The following is a 21,122-nucleotide window of genomic DNA, read 5'->3' as shown; positions in this document are numbered from 1 at the left end:
TGTCTGTTTTTAACATGATGTGCAAATAAACTAATCTAAACTAAAACTAAACATTATTCATCCCGTTATGTGTTGCCACGCGTGTTTCCTCCTCCTGCAGCTGCCACGGTGTTGGCCTTTTCTGAAATGTGGCTTTTCTCCTCCTCATATTTTAGTAGAATTAATCTCTGATCCTCACGAGAAATACTTTTTTTTATCCTCACATACTCAGTGACGCTGCGCTTCTCTCATGATTGTGATTGGTCCGCTGCGTACGCGTTCACGGCTCTTGATAAAGCAACCCTGGATTGAGTTACCGAGTTGATATCCAGCGTCGTGATACCGATTATCCTGATTGCCATTGTTAGGGTTAGTCAACCCAGGATAGGTCTGGGTAACCCAGGAAAGGTTGATCTCGCTTCGTGATACAGGCCCCAGGTTATTGGGAGAGATGAAGTGAAAGCAGGAAACCTGAGAACTTCTGTGACCTGGATACTTTAAAATGCACAGCTGGTCATTTATCAGATTTATCTGCTGCCATATTTTTGAACCAAGGCTAGTCTATTGTAAGTGCATTACTGACATATGATGCTGGAGCTTCAAGTGCTGTTTATTACCTCTGCCAAGGAGGTAATGTTTTTGGTTTAGTTTGTTTGTTGGTGTGGAAACCTGGTGGGAGGGTGTAGTATGGGCGAATGAAGAACCCATTACATTCTTTTGACTGGAATCTGAATCACAGGACAGATACACAAGTCGTTTTTCAATTTGGTTAACATTACAAGATCGATCAGGCCTTGGCGGAGGTCTGTGTCCATGCGCCCTTGTAGTCATGTGTTGTTTTTTGTGGTTGGAGCGTCTGTAAGATGCAGTGCAGTGAGAGACCAGGCTTTGTGGTGGGCACACAGCTTTTCCTTTACTGTGATAAAGTTTGTGTGTTCAGCTGCTCTGCTGTAGAAACATATTGTACTTATTTATTCTCATTTTAGTAGGATTCTGGATTAAATTATCTTGGATACAGCTATGGATAATGATGTTTCCTCTCAACTCTCAGCATTGCCGCCACACCCTGTCTGAAGTCTGTCAGCCCCAAGTTCACGGGTTCCCACTGAAGATATAAATCTTTTAAAATGGGTCATAATGAAAATGTTTAATTAAAACAACTGGCCACTGTAGTTTTCTGCCAATATTACTNCCCCCACCACGCCTCCTGTGAACAAAGAATCCCCAAAGCTGCAAACTTTCTTGATGAATTGAAATCATACGGGTCTGTGTTAAACAACAGCAAAACTACATAAAAGCATCCGTTTAAAACTCTCACACAACTCGTGCAGTACAATCCAAGTCTCATTTATCCAGTTGTATGCTCAGTACTTCTCAAAGATATGCACTTTCGCTAAAACACTTAACCAGGGTTTGTGGCGGCCCCCCGAGATTAAAACAACAGCCACCACAGATAGATTTTCTATTTTTGGAGATGGACCGTTCATTGGGAGCGCTGTTGGAATATATATATTTCCCACTCTGTTATTTGTAGCACCACACTGTGGGACACAGTTTGGCTGGGTCTAAAAGTTTGCTTTCACTCACAAATAGCTGCTCTTGTCTCGTACTGCAAGAGCAGAGCTCAAAATCCTGTGTTTGTGTTTTCGAGTGTTTTAGATAGTAAGGTTTTAGTGAAAATGCATGTGTTTGGGAAGTATTGAGCAGACTGGATAATAAAGCACGAGTTGTGTGGGAGTTTGTTACATGGATGTTTTGATACTGTTTAGCTGCTGTTTAACACAGACCCCTGATATTTCAAATTCATCAAGACTTTCCTCAGTTTTTGGATTCTTCATTCACCATTGAGACAAGTTTTTTTTTTTTTGGACAAATTCAGTGTAACATGGGGTGAGTAACTGATATACAAATAATGATTTTGTAGGTTAAATATTCCTTTAAATCACAATAATCTACAGTGTGTCCATGATAATGGAGGAACATGTAACCTACTGCAAAGCTTATTGCTGTGTTTTTAGTAGTTTTCGGAAAACAGTGGAACTCTCTGGCACAGATGAAGAAGATATATCAGACTTTGGATGCATATGCAGTACTTGTTAGCACAGTGGGATCAATTATTTGGTTGTTTTGACATTAAGAAAAATAGAAAATCACTGGATCTTTCAAGGTATAGATAAATGCTGATTTCTCCAGCAGAATATTATTCATGTTAACATGGTTTCTTGTTTTAAGGACGTTGACATCAGCTTCATGCAGAAACCGGACACTAACCAGGTTACTTGAGTGCATGTAAACACTACATGAGACTTGAGATTTGTGGTCTCAACAAACTGTAAGCTAATTCTAATTCCCAGAGAGAAATGTTGGCTCTGATTTACGTGCTCTGAAAAAGGCAGTGCTAGCCGCACCTTCAACCTCTTTGTCAGAGCATTGAGGGCAGAGGATGTTGTGTTTGAGGGCAGGGCTCTTTGAGTGTGTGTGTGTGTGTGTGTGTGTGTGTGTGTGTCTTTTTGCACAAGTGAAACCATGAGCATGCTTTTTGTAACCCTAGCAGCAGGGTAGCAAGATCTAATATCTGAAACTGGTACCACTGCTGCCACTTATCAACTAAAAAGAAAAAAAGAACACATATAGATTGCATTGCATTCTGTTGGTAGAGCACACATCACAGTGAACATATTTTTGGAGCATTGTAGCCCTGATGGATTCTGTATGTTCATGATGTGGTTTTTCATTTTGGTTTTAAATATCAGAGCCTTGAATGATTAAATCCACCCCCCACTGCTCTGTATAATCTGCTGCAGAATGAATTACTTTTCTCATGTCTGCAGTATTGCATTCCACGGTTTAACCATATTCAGCTACATGCTGGAGAAATTAGTTAAGTTGCTTGGTCATTGAGAACAGGATTTAGCTCTCCATTTTGCTATTGCAGTGAAAATCCAATGTCAGGGAAAAACACACTCAGCAGGATAGGTGAACTCTGACCTCCATGAGGCTGCTTCCTCTCTCTGTTTTCCTGTCGCAGTTTGATTGTGCTTTCTCACTGAGAAACTTGTAAAATGATATGGTAAAACTCCATTAGGCCTTTTCACTTGACGTCTGGAAACCTGTTTGGTGTTAAGCTGAATTCCATCACAGTCGTCCCGTTGAACTGTAGCTGCCAACAAATTCACTGCTGGAATCCGACTCCTGCACTTTAAGCTGGTATTAGAATAGATTTTGTTTGCAAAACATTCCTTTCACTGAAAACTTAGAGCGTGTCTTACATTATGTCTCACTGCCTGAGATCTTTCTGAGCAAATGAACATTCTTGTGGACAAACAGGTTAAGGGACGCTCTGCAATATTTAACGTATTTTGTTTTTGTTTTGCACTATTTGTATTAGTACTTGCTATTGTACTAAGTTGATCCAGCATTGCCGAAAGAATTTATCATATCTTATAATGGTATGTGTTCCAAACTAGGGGTGTAAATCACCAGCTTCATCACGATACGATATTATATTGATTTGTTTGGATGACGATACGATGTTTGCCGATATCACAAAGACTGTCACGATACGATCTTGATTCGATTCGATTCAGGAGCCTGCGATCGATATGACACGATATCATATGCCCATCTAACACAATCATTTACATCATCTCACAAAAACAACTAGAATATGATTCGACCGTTTTATTTCTGAGCTCTGTTTGTTGTTTGAGCGGAGGCGTGCTTGCCCAGAAATGGTGACACAGACGTGCTATGTGAATTTCAAAATAAATGTGTATCTTTAAGATGACGATATGGATCAATGTTTTCATTTTGCATCGATATAATCGGATCGTTAATCAATGAATCGATGTATCGATGTGAATCGATGTATTGTTACACCCCTATTCCAAACCACATTTGTGGGGAGTTTGAAGTCTGACTCCAATCAGGTTTCTACAGATGCATCTCAGTGAGGCTGCGCTGGCTACTGAAATTGGATTTCAAAGTGTCTTCTGCGTTGAGACACAAAGCACAACAATGATGTTAAACTAGAGTAACAGAGGTGCTGAGCAGAATCCATGTTGCTAGGAGCAGAGATCTGTGAAGGACAAAATGGAGAATAACAGTCCATCGACAGATGCTAAAAAAAATGTCTGTTGGCATTTAAGGGGGATACTTCTGTAGAGGTGATTGTTTGGAAGGCTAAATAATGGACCCTCATTTTTCATGCTTCTGAGTTGGAAAGCCACGTCACTAGCGCAGCTATGGAGATACTGACACCTATGGTGTTTACGCAGCAACCCATGCAGATAGGCTGGTGATGTCTGGACACACAAATCCAGTCTGATCATTTGGAAATAACAATGAAGACGGTCTGTCTTGATGATCTGATTTGAGAAACCAATCTGATTAGCCTGCCCTCTGAATGTAGCCCAAAAACTCATTTATACTTCCTTTACGTATGAAAATATATGTCAGTTTCAAATGTTGTACCGTAACAACTCTCACTCTTCCATGCGCCCATAATGTTGGCATAGATACAGCCAATGGATAGCTCTAGAGGGCAGGGTCAAAAGTTTCACACAACAACAAATGATGCAGCGGTGGCAGAGGTCATAATATTGTACTTTTTAATGGAGGCAGTATTGTAGACGCCGTTGGTCTACATCCCCACTTGTGGACGGAGAATTCTTTTTACTATTTTCACTATATATCACTACATATTATTATATTATTACAGATTTGTTCCGTTTCACCGTTATTTATAAAATGTCTTTGTTGTCTCTTATGGTCGTATTTGGCTTGAACTATGCTACACTGCTTCCACAATCTCCGGTGGTACTGCTCTGTTTCATCCATATCCGTAAGCTTTCAGAAAACACTCACGCATAAATGAGCCCTAAGATGTGAGGAAAAGATGTCAGTGAGGGAAACATCTATTCAATTTAAGGAATTGCGATAAATCCAATAAATAGCAGCTTATTGCTGCACCAGCTTTTGAGATTGTATGTGTGAACAGCCTCTTATGCAAATCTAGCCATAGAACTCAGATCTCCCCAATCCTGATTTCACTTCCCTGGTTGCCAGTAAGATACAGGATAGATGTATTTTTCTAATCACCTACAAGGCCTTCAAAAATGCCTTTCATTGATGTTGTCTGCTGTTGTAATGTGTTGTTATTATTGGTTTTATACACTGTCTTTCGTATAGGACTGCCCTTTATGACATCACTCTAGAGAGATGCTATATAGATATGTTTTCCTCTCTTACTTACTTACGATGAGAATTCCACATCCTCACATAGCTATTATTCTCTCCATCTCTCCGTCTCTTTCCTATCAAACAACCTCCCAAATTCCAAATTCTCAGTGAACACAGTCTGTCCAGCCAGGCTGTGTACTCAAAGCCCCCGCCATCGACCACCAACCACATAGGAGAAGGTGAAAGCAGCCCGGAGGAAGTAGAGGTGCTGCTGTCCAGTCAGAAAGCTGCTCCCTACCAGCCGTCTTTCCTACGTGCCCTCATCAAAGCCTTTGGACCCTACTTTCTGATTGGCTCAGCCTACAAGCTCCTGCAGGATATCATCACCTTCGTCAACCCTCAGCTGCTCAGGTAGACAGAGAGGTCACGTTACTACCATGTGCTGTCTTTACTACACCCTATTTGCAAGATTGGGACACCAAACAAGCTACCATTGTTCCAGTGTTGCCAAATACTATTTCCAGGATGTCTTTTTGAATGTATTTTTGCATGCTGGGTGGTTTTATCCAAAGTATGGTAGCTGCCTTTATTTAAACTGTATACTGTCCTTGTTAAAGATGCAAAGTTATTATGTAAACACTGTGTATGTTTCATTAACGCATCTTGGCCAGGGTGGATATGTGGTGATACCTGTTCTGTGAAAACCTTATCTTGATATAGAGATAAGGTTTCAGAGCTGGCTGACCACATAATTTTCGTGCATGTATTTTGTTACAGTCATGTGGTTGATAAGGCCAGTTAATTCTGATACCTGCTTTTTTCACTGCTGCCATGGGAAACAGTCACCCTCAGCTACTCCACCTTAGCAAACAACAATGCATACACTCCCCTCACATATCACATTAGGCTAACTGCAGTCCTAACAACATGCTAGGTTAGCTAGAATCCTGCCTGAGCTACCAAATAAACCAAACAACAAGCAACATGTTAAGCCAGTTAGCATGGTAAGTTAATTAGCATGCTGCATGACCCATCAAATACACTAAATATTCCTCCTCAGCTACTTTACCTTAGCAAGCGACCTAATATACACTCTCCTCACATTTCACATTAGGTTAACTAACAGACTAACAATATGCTAGGTTAGCTAGAATTCTGTCTGAGCCACCAAATAAACCAAACAACAAGCAACATGTTAAGCTAGCTAGCATGGTTAGCTAATTAGTATGCTGCGTGAGCCACCAAAAACACTAAATATTTCCCCTTAGCTACTTTACCTTAGCAAGCAACCTAATATACACTCTCCTCACATTTCACATTAGGTTAACTAACATGCTAACAACATGCTAGGTTAGCTAGAATTCTGCCTGAGCCACCAAATAAACCAAACAAGTGATATGGTATGCTAGCTAGTATGCTAAGCTAACTAGTATGCTGCCTCAGCTAGTAAATAAACCAAACATAAATACACACGCATGCACGCACGCACGCACGCACGCACGCACGCACCCACGCACACACACACACACACACACACACACACACACACAAAAACAATTTCTCCTCAGTTAACACACCTGAGCAGGTAATACACTATAAGCTGTGTTCAAAGAAACCTATGAGCTTCTGTTTACAACATGGGAAGTTGTGAACATGAAGTTGTGCTAACTAGCATGCTAACAAACCAAACAGGCAATATGTTAAACTAAGTAGTATGCTAGGCTAACTAGTATGCTGTCTGAGGTACTAAACAAACCAAACATAAAAAAACACAACCAAAAAGAAAAACATTTCTCCTCAGTTAACACACCTGAGCAAGTAATTAATTATAAGCTGTATTCAACAAAACCCTTTAGCTTGTATTTACAACATGGGAAAGTTGTGAACATGAAGTTGGGCTAACTAGCATGCTAACAAATCAAACAGGCAATATGGTTAGCTAGCATATTAAGCTAACCAGTGTGCTGCCTGAAACACCAGATAAACCAGACATTCCTACCTCACCCTAGCAATCAGCAAAGCATACACCTCTTTTTATAGGCATGAAGAGCTTTGAAAAAGAGCAGACAGCTAAGTAAACAGTGCATAAAAATGTAAAAATATAAAATATTAAAATGTTATCAAAGACAAGTGTGTTTGGTTTCCTTATGACTTTGAAGAGAGGCCACAGAAGACATTTTTTCATTTCCTGAATGTAATTTCTGTTTTGCCAGCACAATGTCAACAAACTGTCACACGCAAGGAGATGGGTTATGAAAATACAGAGCATGTTTGTTACTGATAACAATCTGTATGTTTCATAGAAGCCACAGATAAGATGAGGCGGATCTGAGGACGGTATGCAAATTTATTGAAATGAATCGAATTTTTTTTTTTTGTGCAGGATATAAATCCTCCACATCAGACTGTCAACAAACCATACAGCAAAACAAAATTACAATATACATGTTCAAGACAGCAGTCATTTTCCCAAATAATCACCAATCAGCTAAAATGGATGTGTGCCAAATCCTCTCACAGCATGGCGGCAATACAGCTGCTAATGCCTCTGCTGATGTGACAATTCTAAATAATGAGTCTGTGACTATGCAATATTGACTTGCACTGTCTAGTGAAAGATTGTTACAACTTTAAGGTGGTATTAGGGGTCAGCAGTTTCCTATGAGTGCAGTGGGGCCAGACTGTCTCATAGTCAGAAGTCATATTTTAAGATCTTGCTGAAAGTTTATAGGTAGGCCAAGAAAAGACTAGAAAATGCATCATCTGGTATCTATTTCTTGTTTCTTTGTAAAGCCTCACTGCGGTGTTCTCCAGGTTAATACCAGGCTGTGCAGACTGTCTGAGGCAGGTGTACACCATGTTCTTAGTTAAGTAGTTGAGGCGTAATTTAGTAGAAGAATGGAAGAAACTGTCCATGCAGAGTTTTAGTGACTAACTGCTTTGTAGGTAAATAATGAAGACCTGAATTCACTTTCAACTTTTAGTTGTCCAAGGAGGATAATATTATATTACCATCACTTCAAACTAACATTGTGTCTATACACTACACCCTTGGTCTGCTGCTAAAACAGTAAACTCATTATAATGCCAAAAGGTTTATAAACTCCATGGATAAATAGTGTGTTTCTGCTAACTCATATTAATATTTTGCATGCAAAGAATGTGTGTGTTTGTATTCACAGACCATGTGAAGGAAAAGGAGCGGTTACATAAAAAGTTAGCTGTGTGCCATTGTCAACACAGCTCTTTCCAGATTAGTTGGATGTTGTGTGTTTAATCTAAAAGAATTGTTCTTTTCTTCACTCTTGTAGGATGCTGATCTCATTCACAAAACAAAAGGGTGCTCCTGATTGGTGGGGTTACTCGCTGGCCTTCCTCATGTTCTTCACAGCCTTCCTGCAGACCCTCATCCTCCACCATCACTTTCAGTACTGTTTTGTCACCGGCATGAATGTACGAACCGCTATCATAGGAGCAATCTACAGGAAGGTATGCTGAAATTCTCACATCTTCGATTTAGGACTGTTAAGCTTTAAGCGTAAATGCACAAGCTTTAAAAAAGCCCTAAAAACTTCACTTCCAGCAATAAAGTGAGCGAAACTTTAGTCTTAAAACACATTTTATGCTCGAGGAGATAATAGTATGCTTCACAGAAAAGAAATGTATTACATTATTAAGTACAGTTGTTTCTCTACTCCATCGATGTCCTGCAGGCGCTGGTGATAACTAATGCTGCCAAGCGTTCATCTACAGTGGGAGAGGTTGTCAACCTGATGTCTGTGGACGCACAGAGATTCATGGACCTCACCACTTTCCTCAATATGTTGTGGTCTGCTCCTCTTCAGATTTTGCTGGCACTGTATTTCCTCTGGCAGGTAATTGCAGAAATTATACATGGGTTACTCTAGATCAGGCTTATTAAGCTGTCAGCCTGTGGGTCAACTCTGGCCCACCGATCAGTTCTGTGAAAAAAATAGAATAAAATTAAAACCTAAAAAAGAAAAAAATCATGCATTAACGTACATTTGCTACAGTGAGTCCTTCAAATGAGCAGAGCGCTCCTGTCCACTTGGCCTGTTTTCCTTCCCTACAACCAGCTAGCAGGTTTGAAAGGCATGTATTCTGTAAAGAATCCCAAAAATTACACCATTTATCACAGCCAGAAACTGTAAAAACAGAAATTTTTAAAATTACGGATTAGGGCTGGGTATCACCACTGATTTCCTGTATTGAATAGATTTCGATTCACAAAGTCCCGATTCAAAGTTATCTTCACTTCTTTGTCTCCGCCGCAGAATCTCTCCTGTGTTTGTGTGCCTGTGTGTACATAAAAGCACAGACCGGAGGAGGAGAGGCTGCTGCAACACGATAATAAATTACACCAAAACATACAAATAGTAAGCTATCAGTTACAGATAAAAGATCCGGTAACATTTGTGACTCTCAATACTACAGTTGTTAATAATTTAGCGCTGGGGACCGTTTACTACTGGGAGATTATTGGGATAAAAGCTTCACACATCCGTGGGAAAATGTGCATATTATAAGATAGATCTTGGATTTTATGAATCAATATCGGGTCATTCAAATGAAGATCAATTTGAATTGGATGAATGGATTATTTTTACTCAGCCCTATTACAGATGGTCCTTGAACAAATAATGTGTGACAAATGCTTTCATCAGGAAACGTAAGCAAATCCAAGTTTAAAATTTAATTAAAATTACTATATTCTACGTCTTATTTAAATTTTTACCAAAAATAAATTATTTGCACTAACCAGATCCTGTAAAAAAGAAAAAAAACCCATCAAGTTCTGCACTCCTCAGCACAACTGGTAAGACACACATGACTCAGCTGTGACCAACAGTCATGTGACAGAAACTCTATGAAACTTTCACTGAACTGCAGGCTGTACGCAGAGCAGAGAGAACAAGCGAGGTTTTGAGTAGGGATTGTAAAAATGCAAATAGTACATGTAAATTGCAGTCTCATGAAATGAAAGTTTTGAAAATGTGCTGCCCTGGTGTGCCAGGTTTACATACATACTGAAAATAAAAGCTTAGGGAAATGTTTGGCTCCAGGGCCCTTTAGCTTTCTGGAAATTTGGCACCACTGAACAGTATAGGTAAAAAGCCCTCTTGTAGAAAGGTATGACAAGGTATTTCCCTCCATATTTTGTTACATGTACACTTGATTTATTGAACACAGGCAACTTTTGTCTTTATCTCTGTATTGGTTTTGAATTATATATTCAGTAATTTACTGACTGTGTGTGGTATTTTCCAGAACCTCGGTCCATCAGTGCTGGCTGGGGTGGCTGTCATGATCATGCTGATCCCTTTTAATGCTGTCATTGCCATGAAGACACGAGCTTACCAGGTACGAGCAGTCAGCTAGAATTTAGCAATAACTCAGTTTTGTCTGTTGACTTTCAGTGGGAACACATCAGTGATATAAATATATTTGGTTTTGGCATGTTCTTTCTGATGAATTATCCCGAGCAAACTGGGTTGCCAATGTTAGTTTCTTTCACATGGGAAGAGAAAAATTATGACGCTGACCTTTGATATTATGATATCAAACAGTATGTCAAGCTACACTTGGTCAAACACTGTCTGGTCTTGTCCTCATGTTTGTCCTCTTCCTCTCTCTTCAGGTGGAGCAGATGCAGTATAAGGACTCTCGTATCAAGCTGATGAACGAGATCCTGAACGGCATCAAAGTCCTTAAGCTGTACGCGTGGGAGAACTCCTTCAAAGAAAAGGTCCTGGCCATTAGGCAGAAGGAGCTCAACGTGCTGCGTAAGACAGCCTACCTGGGAGCTCTGTCCACCATGGCCTGGACCAGTGCCCCTTTCCTGGTAAGCTCAGTCCACATGTCTGGGAGCTGGCTTTCTTTCAAGAGCCTGCAATGTGAAACTGATGATTGTCAGGATCAACTGAGCCCTTTTCTATTTCACTTTGTTGTGTGAACTAAAAGTTAAAACAAATCCAAACAGGCTTCATGAGTCTCAACCAAAATGTCTTCATGTTTGATATTTTCTGAAGATGACAACATGAGTACCTGCGCTGTTGTTTCCTGTTAGGGCTTGTTGGATGAAGTCTTGTTGCCTCCAGGCAGCCGACATAAGCCCATAAGTCATGTTTGACAGCTGTACAGTAAATCCAATCCAGCAAGTGTTAAGATTACATAGTTTGTGGTCAGATATTACAAATGAGCTTTATTTGAAACATTTTAGAATCCTGGGGATAAAGAGCTCATTTCTTTAGAAACTGAATTCACTGTATATTAACAAATCAGCTAATATGAGAATGTTCTTGGGACCATGGTCATTAACAGGTAAGTTCGTTTTTTTTCCAACCTTGACCCTGTTTTCCCTTTTTTTCCCCATGTTTTTTGTCTGAGTTCCTTTCTGGAACTTTTACGTAACATTTAACAAAATTACCTGCTTATATAAAGGGTGGTTAAATAATCTTACAATTGGCTTCCCTCTCAGCCTACTAGCAACACCAGAGACAAATCAGGAATCATTTACTGCACAGCAAAAGTGGACACGCTCAAGTGCAAACGCCCGAGCAACATAACACACCACTTTTTATCAGCTGACTGCCTGTTTGCTGACCCTAAACATAACCTTTGAGAAAAGCATGACCTGATCCAAGAGGTCTGCTAGTTTTGTTTAAGTAAACAGAGAAGATGTCTGTGGCTACGGCATGACAGCCAACGAAATAATATGGCTGTAGTGTAAATGTACAACTTTTTTTTTTGGTTGGTGTCTACATCAAGTTTGTCTATATCAGGTTTTATAGGTGACAGCATTTAATAAAAAAATTTCTTGATCGATTTTATATATGTCTTATTTTTAAGATTGATATGCACTGTACCAGCCAAAAGCCTGTGTATATCAGTTGTTACAAACTCTGCAGACTATAATGCGCTGAATATCACCAGCTGTTGATAATGAGGTCATTGCTGAGTCACAGGTTGACTCAGATTGCAAGTGTGTGCAGCATCACAGCACTGACTGCTGCACATCTCTACAGTAAATTGATGGATGTTGATGTCTAAGCAGCCTGTTTGCCCGATGTGTTTCCAGGTTGCCTTGACAACATTTGCTGTGTATGTGACTGTGGATGAGAATAACATCCTGGATGCGGAGAAGGCCTTTGTGTCGCTCTCACTCTTTAACATCCTCAGGTTTCCACTCAACATGCTCCCCCAAGTTATCAGCAGTATGGTTCAGGTAGGATTTCTTTTTTCTCTTCATTTTTTTTGTGTGTTTGTTTACAGGTTTCATTGAGTGCTTGTGTGTTTATTCTGCGTCGCAGGCCAGCGTCTCACTGAAGCGAATTCAAGGTTTCCTTAGTCACGATGAGCTGGACCCAGATTCCGTGGACAGAAAGAACACAGCCACAGGTGAAATTAAACACTGCTACTCCTTTGATTAAAGGGACACGTCACCCAAAAAATTATTTTGTATAACACTCACCCCATTTTACTTTAAATTTATGAAGAAAACTTTGTTTTTTCTCGCATGACGCCTCAGTGAATGAGGAATCCAAAAACTGAAAAAAAACTTTTTTAAATTGAAAGTCCTGGGCATCTGTGTTTAACAACATTAAAACTATTTCCGAAACCCACTTTAAAACTCTCACACAGGTTGTGCAGTATAATACAAGTCTTATTTATCCAGTCCTATGTGCCAAAACCTCACTATTTAAAACAATCCTGCAGCCTTATGTGTTTTAAATAATTCTAGTAAAATTGCATGTGTTTTGGAAGCACTGGGCATTCGACTGAATCAATGAGACTTGGATTATACTGCATGAGCTGTGTGAGAGCTTTTAAATGGATGTTTTGATATAGTTTTGCTGTTAAACACGGACCCCTACAACTGCAACTCATCAAGAATTTTCTCTGTTTTTGGATTCTTTGTTTACCGTTGAGGCATCCAAGAAAAACAGGTGTCTTCACCATTATCTCATTGCACATGTTTAGACAGACTTTAATGATCGCAGTCAATTGTCATTTCCTGTCATCATTCCATTGTGTACACTCAATAGGCTCTTTAGATAAAAGACTTGTACCTTTCACCCAGTGACTCAGAGCCTGAAGAGCTTTTCGATGACTAATACTTAAGAAATGCCCTCCAGTCTTTGGTCTCATCAGAGTACATCTCGCCCACTGATTCCAAAGCTGCTGAAAATAAGTTCACGACTTTTTTTGCAGACTTTTCAGTGACAGTTATCAATGGGAAGTTCACCTGGGCTAAAGAAGATCCTCCTATTCTGCACAAGTATGTCTGGGAAATTCACATGCTGTATGTTTGCACTCGTTATGTGTTTGTGTCATCATACCTGAGGCTTTAACATGTGACTGTTGACTCTGTGTCTGCAGTATTAACATGATGGTGCCCCAGGGCTCCCTGATGGCAGTGGTGGGCCACGTTGGCTGTGGGAAATCCTCCCTCATCTCTGCGCTGCTTGGTGAAGTAGAGAAACTAGAGGGAGAGGTTTCTATCCAGGTAGGACTTCATTTCATATTCTTTACAAAAAAAAAACAAGCAAGCAGCAGGTTATGTTAACTTCTTCATCTTCCCTTTCTTTCCTTTAAAGCTGCTCTAATCTTCCAACTCCTTGTTTATTCACAACTTCAGATGTGTTGCCAACATTCATGTTTTAAAAAAAATATTATTATTATAATATATTATTGCACCATTTGCACATATATTACCAAAAGAAGGGGAAAAAAGAGGAGAATCAGTCAGTTGGACTTTGTTTATAAAGCACTGTATGCACAAGTTAGCACATAAGTGGTGTAGAAGAGTCATGTAAGTTCAGAGTACTTCACAAGTAAATGCAGTGTCATTGGCAAAACAAACTAGACACTCAAAAAGGAATGAAAAAGACAGTAAAGCACAAAAAGTTTCTTGCAGAGAGTAAGATGAGAAGATTGATACCACTCTCATTAGCTAGCTATTAACTTGTTAGCCTAGCACAAAGTTTGGAAGTAGTGGAAAACAGCTAGCCTGGTTTGTCTTTCCTACAATTTGGTTTTTACATTAATCTAACAAAGAACACTGTGTCAGGGAGCTTTATGGGTCCTGGGATTTTTTTTAACTTTGGACAGCTGTTTCTGCCTGCTTACTGTTAAGCTAAGCCCGAACCTGTTGACTTTGGGGCGGCAGTAGCTCAGTCCATAGGGACTTGGGTTGGGAACCGGAGGGTTGCCTGTTCGAGTCCCCGTCCGGACCAAAACTTAAACTTAAACTTTAGCTTCATATTTAACAGACTCACATTAGATTGGTGTTGATCTTGGCTGTTCCATTAACTGAGCCTTATTACCACACTGTACCAAAAACAAATGCCACTGACCCTCTTTGGTCATTAACGTAAAGTGAAGTAATGCATTGAAATAAATGTTAATGTGTGTCCAGTCTACACATTGTATAACATACCTATAATATTAACAAATTATAACACAGTCAAGGTTATGAATTTGGTAAACTGCAGCCCGAACTTTATATTATCATGCTTTAAGGGACAGTTCACCCTAAAAATCAATATACATATTTTTTCTCTTACCCGTTGTGCTGTTAATCAGTCTAAATTGTTTTGGTCTAAGTCACAGAGTGTTGGAGATATTGGGCATAGAGATGTTTGCCCTCTCTTCAATATAATGGAACTAGATGGCACTTGGCTTGTGGTGCTCAAAGCGCCAAAAAATAAATTTGAGAAACCCAACAGCAATGTCTCTTTTCAGAAATCACCACCCAGTTACTCAAAACAATACACAGAACTTGTTGTGAGCAGTTTCGTATAGGAACTATTTTCTTTCCCACCAACTGTGTCACTGTGCAGAAGGAAGCGTGTATCTGCTGTACAGCTGATATCTCCAACACTCAGAAACCCACACTAAAACTGTCTAGACTGATAAATTGCACTACAGGTAAAAGGAAAAATATGCATTTTTAATTTTGGGGCAAGCTTCCCCTTTCATTATATGTCTTCAGACAAAATCAGTTGAAAATCTCTTGAGAGTGTAAGGACACCCTTGGAACTCTGGGATAAGATTTTGACTTGGTAGGATATAGTTGTATGTGTATTTAGGAGACAAAATACTCATTAAAGGTCGCTAAATTCCCGTTTTTCTGCCTCTCCTTTCCTTAGGGATCAGTGGCATACGTACCCCAGCAGGCCTGGATACAGAATGCCACCCTGCGGGACAACATCCTGTTTGGGAATCCCTACAATGAGCAGAAGTACCGCTGCGTTCTTGAAGCCTGTGCCTTAACTCCTGACTTGGAAGTGCTGCCTGGTGGAGATATGACTGAGATAGGCGAAAAGGTACAACAGAGAAACACTGAAATTTTCCACTTTCTTACTGGGTAACTGCTTTTGTTTTAGTTTCTTTAGTTATTGTTTTCTTTCAGGCTTCAGACATTTAATCAATTCAGTTTCATAAACCCTCCCCTCCGCTTCCATCTGTTATATTACTGAATAAATTCACGTTAGATTGGCAAATAACCACAATGATTAAAGCGATTCTGCTACTAATGAGTCTCAACTCTGCAGGGCATCAACCTCTCTGGTGGGCAGAGACAGAGGGTGAGTCTGGCCCGAGCTCTGTACAGTGACGCTGACATCTACCTCCTGGATGATCCGCTGTCTGCTGTGGACGCCCACGTGGCCAAACACATCTTTGACAACCTCATTGGTCCAGAAGGAGTGCTAAAGGGCAAGGTGAGGAGTGCCTAAATCCAGGTTTTCATCTTTTTATACCTCTGTGCCGGCTGTAGCTGTGGCTGGAGGCATTTCTTTTTCGTTTGAGGTGTCCGTACGTCCGTAAGTCTGTCCATCCCACTGTTATGATTGCGATATCTCAAGGATGCCTTGCAAGGATTTTTTTTTTTTCCTCAAATTTAGCACAAACGTCCACCTGGACTCAAACATGACTGATAGGAATTTGATGGTCATAGGTCATCACTGTGAATCCCTGTGAGAATTCCCTGTCTTATTCTTGTGAGCGCAATATCACAAGGACACCTTGAGGGAATTTTTTTTTTCTGACACAAACGTCCACTTGGACTCAGTGATGACTAATTAGGGTTTTGGTGGTCAAAGGTCACGGTAACTATGACCTTGCATCCATCTCATTCTCATGAACACAATATCTGAGGAACACTGAGGGAATTTCTTCAAATATGGCACAAATGTCCAGTTAACTTGTAAGAATTAGGTGGTCAAAGGTCACTGTGACCCCATAAAACTTATTTTTGGCCATACCTCAAGAGTTTATATGTTAATTATGACAAAATTCCCGCAGTGTGTATTAGAATAAAATGATGAAGTGATGACATTAATATATCCAAAAGGTCAAAGGTCAACTTCACTGTGACATCATAATGGTCTGCAAAAACACTTTTCTGGTCATTACTCAACATCATATCTCAGGAACAGAAGGGGAGACATTTGGTCAGATATTGAACTGGTGACACTAATCTTGGGTGTCCACCTTGAAACTGTGCTGATTGCATAGATCTTTGCTGCTGGGGGAGGATGTCTATAAATGTTATCACAGACATGGATGTAAACTGTAAGTGCATCTTGACTTGTTTGCAGAGGCGTACAACTGCAAGGCGGTAATTATAGTTTTACTAAGAAATGTACCTCCGTTAGTTTGTGATACGTAAACAACACTGCCGAGGTAAATGAACCACTACTACTACTATAGCTCGGAGCATTGCTTTGACTGAGTACAGCCTCACAGAACAGCTAGCTTGTCAGTAGTTTTAGTATTGCTACAGTAGAGGAAGTTGTATCTTTTATTTTACCAGAAAGAAAATTGTATGTTGCATCAGTTTATTACCCTTGGTTTTTCATATTTATGATGCCATTTTCTGATAAGAGGTGGTTGAGTTCCTGTTTGACTGGATCCTGCTGGGAAGATGAACATATTATATTACTGAATATGTCACTGAAGTTGAGCTCGTAGTAAAAGGTTTTTGTCCGTTGGTTTGCTCTGATACTGTCATGTGTGTAGTTTATGACGTAACAAGGTTTCTTTTGTTGTCTAACTACAGACCCGTATTCTAGTGACGCATGGCATCAGCTTCCTGCCTCAGGTGGATAACATAATGGTGATGGTGGAGGGCAGGGTGTCAGAGATGGGCTCCTACCAGGAGCTGCTCAAACAGAATGGAGCCTTCGCAGAGTTTCTCAGGAACTATGCCCTGGAGGACATCATAGAGGAGGAAGAGGCCACAGGTGGAGCATCACTTCCGTTACTCTTATATAACCTCATGTCTCATATTTTATGGTTGAACTTGTTTGAAAAAGCTGTGTAACATACTGTAAACAATGCTTTTACAGAGGACTTGATCGAAGATGAGGAACTGTATCCTGACGATGCCCTTAGCAACCACACAGACATGGTGGACAATGAGCCAGTGATCAACGAAGCCAAGAGAAATTTCATAAGGTAGAGGAAATATTTCTAGCCACCTACAAGACGCGATATTGCTGTCATACATTCTGCCCTTTTCTGATAGATAAGATTAAAGAATAAAATTTGGTCAGGGGAGCATTGTCATCTGTTATCCAACACAGACAGGAGACACATTCTTGAATTATCTTCTGGTGGAATTTTTACATCTTCCAAAAAAGTACCAAACACGGACATAATCTCCCTTTACAGGCAGATCAGCATCATCTCAGCAGATGGAGAGAACCCCAGATCCCGCTCAGTGAGGAGACACGGCTGCAGCCAGAGGAAACACTCAGAGCAACTAGACAAAAAGAAACCACATGAGATGCAGAAACTCATCCAGTCTGAGACCACGGAAACAGGCAGGGTCAGTCTTTTCTCATTCACATTTCTCTTATTGTCCATTTTCTATTTGACTAACAGGCTAAAAAGATGGGTCCAATTGAAATGCTAAGATGTGGTGGCTTGTTGGGAGTAAATATTCATCCTGTTTATCCATTTTAGGAGGCATTACACTTAACAACATAGATAAAATAAAGGCAGAAGCTATTAACACCCAGGTGTCCATGGCCAACAATACTATTTACACCAGGGTGTCTTAGCCATGTTGGAATTTGACATTAACACAAACGCATCTACTCAGCTATTCTGCTACCGTTTATGCACATAGGTTATGTAATAGTTTTAATTTATTTTTTATTGTCGTCATTGAGGCTGTCTGAGCTGACCTCGGCTAAACTCTTGTCACTCCCAACCAGGTGAAAACAAAGGTATACCTGGAGTACGCCAAGGCGGTGGGACCTCTGCTGTCAGTGCTCATCTGTTTGCTGTACGGCTGCCAGAGCGCAGCGGCCATCGGAGCGAACATCTGGCTCAGCCAGTGGACCAACGACGCCTCAAGAAATCAGACAAAGGAGAATGTTAATATGAGGGTGGGGGTGTACGCAGCACTGGGCATTGCACAAGGTAAGAAACACTGAGTGTCTTAATAAAAACTGAATTGTCATTTTTAAGTCAAGCTCCATTCATGGTGATGCATTTATTGTGACATATAAACATTTTTATAGAAACAGCCTTTTGCAAAGAGGTGTTTTCAGGTTTCATGTGCACATGTGATGTTAACATTGTCTTTGAACCTGAACAGCTACTTAAAACTCCAAATGCTGCTCCCTTCCACACAGCTTCTTGTTGCAGACTTGGTGGAAATAAACTAAATGTCTTTGCTTTGCAGCCAGTTGAAATGTTTTTCTCCAATGAGCTCAGTGAAGAGATGCTTTGGCCGAGAGGACCTTCAAGTGGCTGTGGATGTGTATTTTGTTATTGTGATGTTCTTTTTACAGTGAGCTGTAAATGGACAGATGCTGACTGTGTCTACTAGGAACTCCATTACTTTCTCATTCCACAATGAAACCTTCATTTCTCCAATATCTTTTTCCTCCACTCCTGCTCCTCCTGATTCACCCCCATCCTAGGTATCCTGGTCATGATCTCCTCCTTCACATTAGCCATGGGGAACATCGGTGCAGCCAAGAAGCTGCACCATAACCTGCTCACCAACAAACTTCACACGCCCCAGTCTTTCTTTGACACCACGCCTATAGGACGCATCATCAACCGCTTCTCCAAGGACATCTACATTATCGACGAGGCTCTTCCAGCCACTGTACTCATGTTCCTGGGCACCTTCTTCGTTTCTCTCTCCACCATGATAGTTATCGTTTCCAGCACACCCATCTTTGCCGTTGTCATAGTGCCCTTGGCTTTCACATACATCTTTGTCCAGGTACTAAGAGATGCAGATCCTCCCTTTTTCCTTTCATCTTTCCTAATGCCCCCTTCCTGGGATGGCATGCCGCATGCATGTTGGAGCAGCAGCTTGATTAACCTTCCAGTTTCAGCTTTTGTTTCTCCGTAGCCTGTGATGTTGTCCGTGATGAGCCTGCTTCCACACTCTTCCACGCAATCACAAAGACATATACACTGTCAGGTTGTTAAATACAGCCGGGCCTGAGTATGCACACAATGTACTGACTTTAGTGATCTAGCACCTCCCTCTAGTGGTAGACCAGTGTTAATACAATTTGATCTACTTTATTTATAATGGGTCTGTATTGTAGGCCAGTGTGCCTGGATTTGTTTAAGGGATTTAGGGTGTGTAATGTGCAGCCTATGCATGTAAGGGTAGGGAATTATGCTGTTATGGAAAAATAGAGCAGGTCTGAACTGAGTTTAAATAGTTGGCGGTTTAGATAAAAGACAGTTTGTGTATGTAACAGAGTATCTGTGTGTCTTAACAAGAGCCTAAGAATTCCTCACCTTTGTTTTAAATAGAATTTAAATACAGAATGATATTTAGCCAGATATAGGGTTAAATTTAATGCAAACTATAAAAAAGTCAGTGACACAAATTCTTCACATCGGGTTATATTTCATTCAGGCAGAGATGGCAAGTACTACAAATGCTTGGTGTCTGCATAGGTAATTGTAAATAAGTAATGATTCATTGGAAGTGAGATTATTTTCTATTACATTTAGGTAAAATACTAATACACATGATTAAAAAGGTTTTAAACCACTTTGTCACACACTGCTTTTAGCTGCATTCTTTCATTAAAGGTGAACAGCACCTAATTTTAAAATTCATACATGTTTTCCTATGGTCTAAGACTATCCAAAAATATCAGTAAACATAAACACCTCTCTCCCAAATCCCAAACCAGAGTGGTAAAACTCAAATCCTGGGGAATGTTTTAAGTATAGTCTAAATCACAGTGTGTGTTTATAATAACTTCCAGATAGAAAATGTTTGCTTCATGTACATGAAATGAAACAAGCAAACGCTGCCTCAGTTGGTTAGATTTAGTTGGTTAGTTTGAGATAATGGCTTTAGTTCTCCATCAGAATAGGGCTGTATGATGGCATGGTAAAGCAGTGAAAATATTCTAAAAGTGGAGTACACTTACACTGCTAATCATATTTGGCTAAAATCTGTTTTGCTGTGGCCCCATCATAGCAGTACATCACTTAGCTTCAGTGCAATGAGATTTGGTTTATCCCTGCTGCTAGCAGAGCAACACAGTACACAACATAAGCACAGCAGAAACGTCATATAGATTGGGCCACAGTGTTTAACTCTTTAAATGTTCCCTTTACAGCTGAACACATCAACAGGACAAATGTTAGAGTGACATCACAGTAATTTGGTCTTTTCTGGTACATCTTTGGTTTTGGAACTTAGAAAACTAAAATAGAATAGAGCTCATTTAGGTGTAAAAAACAAAACAAACATTCTGTGGTTCCACAAAATCAGACACCCATTGGAACAGCTTCAGACTTTAGACCCCATGACATCACAAATTTGGGACTACTTCTCTGGGTTCTGGCTTTGAGAGAGAGGAGCTCATGTTCACAAATGTTGATTAAACTTTTCTAGGCCATGGAAATAACATATTGGAATTCATAATGTCGGTGGT

At 40.2% G+C, this 21,122-nt stretch overlaps 1 protein-coding gene across 5 annotated transcripts in view; it reads left to right on the top strand.

Moving 5' to 3' along the window:
* The window catches only part of abcc3 (ATP-binding cassette, sub-family C (CFTR/MRP), member 3), a 77,000-nt gene that overhangs the window by 40,986 nt on the left and 14,892 nt on the right, over window positions 1-21,122 (top strand). For 2 of the 5 annotated variants that reach the window (XM_050060506.1, XM_050060508.1), the window contains exons 8-23: window positions 5,329-5,571; window positions 8,472-8,649; window positions 8,874-9,035; window positions 10,450-10,542; window positions 10,820-11,023; window positions 12,260-12,406; window positions 12,492-12,579; window positions 13,393-13,459; window positions 13,561-13,687; window positions 15,333-15,509; window positions 15,738-15,905; window positions 17,246-17,429; window positions 17,535-17,643; window positions 17,860-18,016; window positions 18,408-18,615; window positions 19,122-19,432. In XM_050060506.1, the coding sequence (XP_049916463.1) occupies window positions 5,329-5,571; window positions 8,472-8,649; window positions 8,874-9,035; window positions 10,450-10,542; window positions 10,820-11,023; window positions 12,260-12,406; window positions 12,492-12,579; window positions 13,393-13,459; window positions 13,561-13,687; window positions 15,333-15,509; window positions 15,738-15,905; window positions 17,246-17,429; window positions 17,535-17,643; window positions 17,860-18,016; window positions 18,408-18,615; window positions 19,122-19,432 (2,623 nt within the window). Of the gene's footprint in view, window positions 1-5,328; window positions 5,572-8,471; window positions 8,650-8,873; window positions 9,036-10,449; window positions 10,543-10,819; window positions 11,024-12,259; window positions 12,407-12,491; window positions 12,580-13,392; window positions 13,460-13,560; window positions 13,688-15,332; window positions 15,510-15,737; window positions 15,906-17,245; window positions 17,430-17,534; window positions 17,644-17,859; window positions 18,017-18,407; window positions 18,616-19,121; window positions 19,433-21,122 lie in introns of those variants that run through there. The other 3 variants (XM_050060505.1, XM_050060507.1, XM_050060509.1) reach the window with 2 other exon arrangements.

The sequence above is a fragment of the Epinephelus moara genome, chromosome 13 (assembly GCF_006386435.1).
Source record: "Epinephelus moara isolate mb chromosome 13, YSFRI_EMoa_1.0, whole genome shotgun sequence".
NCBI classification, from domain to species: Eukaryota; Metazoa; Chordata; class Actinopteri; order Perciformes; family Serranidae; genus Epinephelus; species Epinephelus moara.
The sequence above is the reverse complement of the archived record's forward strand: the minus strand, read 5'-3'. Positions and strand labels throughout refer to the sequence as shown.